This window comes from Marmota marmota, unplaced genomic scaffold (genome assembly GCF_001458135.2).
Source record: "Marmota marmota marmota unplaced genomic scaffold, marMar, whole genome shotgun sequence".
NCBI lineage: Eukaryota > Metazoa > Chordata > Mammalia > Rodentia > Sciuridae > Marmota > Marmota marmota.
Genome location: NW_026000057.1, coordinates 45,717,839 through 45,720,515, shown reverse-complemented (window position 1 = coordinate 45,720,515; position 2,677 = coordinate 45,717,839). Strand labels below are relative to the sequence as shown.

Genomic DNA, 2,677 nt, shown 5'->3' with positions numbered 1-2,677 from the left:
TAATCTATTTGGTACTGGGAATTGAACCCAGGCTCTTTTTACCACTGAGTTACATCCCAGCCCTTTAAATATTTTATTTTGAGACAGAGTCTCACTAAGTTGCTGAGGCTTGCCTCTAACTCACCATCCTCCTTGCCTCAGCCTCCGGAGATGATGGGATTACAGGCATGTGCCACTGCACCCAGCTATTAGGTATACATTTGTAGACATAAATATTCAAAGTATACTCATGTAAATTGTATTATAAGTCTGAAAAAGTTTATGAATATCAAAATGTATTAGGAAGCAGTAGCTATGATCTGGGTGAATTTAGTTCAATTCTATAGTTTCTAAATGTCCTCTTATCTGCCACATATGACTTTTAAAATTGGAGAATCAATATATTAAACAATTATGCTTATATATTTCTCAAATAGACTTACATATTAATTCCCAAACTGCTCTTCAAGCCCAGTTCTTTTCCATGACATGGATGTCCCAGAGTCAAATTCACTCCTCACTACCATTCCTCTTTTAATCTCCGAATCATACTTTTCCCTAGATAAGTACTTTGTTGCTGCTATGTCTTTACAAATGTAGAGTTCCCAAGTGGAATGCTTCATAAATTATTCATGTTTCTATCCCTGGCATAAAGCATGCATTATGTCTTATTAAAAAAGTTACTGATATTATTTGAGTGAATAAACTAAAGGCATTAATTTTTATTCCTTATGTTTTAAAGAATTATTAAAGTTTTTTAATTGGAAAAAAAAAAGACCCTGGGTTCAATCCTCTAGCACTACACACACACACACACACACAGAAAAAAAAAATTTCTATGGATCTTGATATGCCAGAAAGTCTTTTAATCAGAAAAAAAAAATGTGTTCCATGGTGACTTAGTATTTAAAAAACAATAAATCCTCCTATATGCAAAATAAAATATCAATTTCCTAAGTTGTTAAAGGTCTTTTCCAAGATCACATAACTGGAAAAGAGGAGTGGGATTGAAATTAAGTTATAAGTAATTTTCAATACACTGATGTTCTTTCTAGTATACTTGCAACTTTAGAGGAACATCACAATTGGATTTTACATGAAGAAACTTACATCTCTAAAAAGAAGAGGAGTAAGTACAATTAATATGGGAAACATTTTCATTAAAAAGCATGATTTTTTTACTGTTTCTTGGATAAATAATGAACAAAATATATAATAAAAAAGTAAAAATGAGGTATGGGTACTGACACTTCCCCTGCAGGCCCACCATGCCATGGAGAAGATGGAGGAGTTCATATATAAGGTCTGGGAGGGGCATTGGAGGGTCATCCCATATGATGTACTTCCTGACTGGCTGAAGGACTATGACTATCAGCTACATGGCCACAGATCACCCATGCCCTCCTTTTGTGCTTGCTTCAAGAGCATCTTCCGCATCCACACAGAAACTGGCAACATCTGGACCCATCTGCTTGGTTTCGTGCTATTTCTCTTTTTGGGAATCTTGACCATGCTTAGACCAAATATGTACTTCATGCCCCTCTTCAGGAGAAAGTGGTTTTTGGCATGTGCTTTTTGGGTGCAGTGCTCTGCCTCAGCTTCTCCTGGCTCTTCCATACCGTTTATTGTCATTCAGACAAAGTCTCCTAGACTTTTTCCAAACTTCACTATTCAGGGATTGCTCTACTGATTATGGGGAGCTTTGTCCCCTGGCTCTATTACTCCTTCTACTGCTCCCCACAGCCTCGGCTCATCTACCTCTCCTTCGTCCGTGTCCTGGGCATCTCTGACATCATTGTGGCACAGTGGGACTGGTTTGCCACTCCTAAGCACCAGCAAATAAGAGCAGGAGTGTTCCTAGGACTTGGCTTGAGTGGTGTTGTGCCCAGCATGCACTTTACTATTGCTGAGGGCTTCATCAAGGCCACCACAGTGGGCCAGATGGGCTGGTTCTTCCTCATGGCTGTGATGTACATCACCGGAGCTGGCTTTATGCTGCTCAGATTCCTTAGTGCTTCTTTCCGGGAAAGTTTGACACATGGTTCCAGTCCCATCAGAATTTCCACATCCTGGTGGTGGCCGCAGCCTTTGTCCACTTTTAGGGGGTCTCCAACCTTCAGGAATTCCGTTATGGCCTAGAAGCTGGCTGTACTGATGACTTCCTTCTCTGAGCCTTCCCACCTTGAGGTGGAGGAGGAACTTCCCAAGTGCTTTTAAAAATAACTTCTTTGCTGAAGTGAGAGAAAGAGTCTGAATTGTCTTTTTCTAGAAGAAACTTCTTAGAGAATTCAGTACCATTCCTTCACAGAGACAGTACTTTGAAGCTCATTTTGAGATCTTACCTGCTCCTTCAACCATTTTAGGAAAAAATTATGGACTGGGACTCTTCAGAAATTGTTTTCTTTTTCCTGAAAGAAAATATCCCTCTCTTACCCCTGTCCTTACTTTGTAACCTGGCTTATAACATGCCATCCATTTTTGTAGCACACTGGTCCCATCTTTCTAGGGAATAGATCTGCTTACGTAGCAGGAAGAATAAGACACCAACTTTTACATAGCCCGGCTAATCATGGAAGTGTGTCCAGGCTTCAAATAACTTGAGTTTTAATTTTTTTTTCTTGGAAGAGTAATGTAAAATTAAACTGGGGAAAGATATTTAATATTTAATACTAAGCTGTAAAAAGAAACCTGCTATCAT

The 2,677-nt window shown here is 39.0% G+C and overlaps 1 protein-coding gene across 1 annotated transcript; it reads left to right on the top strand.

Moving 5' to 3' along the window:
* Positions 1 to 1,215: 1,215 nt before the first annotated feature.
* LOC107141184 (adiponectin receptor protein 1-like) lies at positions 1,216 to 2,270 on the top strand. The gene has a single exon (XM_048813849.1). The coding sequence runs from the start codon at positions 1,672 to 1,674 to the stop codon at positions 2,116 to 2,118; it is 447 nt and encodes a 148-aa protein (XP_048669806.1). The 5' UTR covers positions 1,216 to 1,671; the 3' UTR covers positions 2,119 to 2,270.
* The last annotated feature ends 407 nt before the right edge of the window (positions 2,271 to 2,677 follow it).

What these genes read in the sequence shown, in the direction of transcription:
- LOC107141184 (XM_048813849.1), top strand. Translation starts at nt 1,672, where the DNA reads ATGGGGAGCTTTGTCCCCTGGCTCTATTACTCCTTCTACTGCTCCCCA.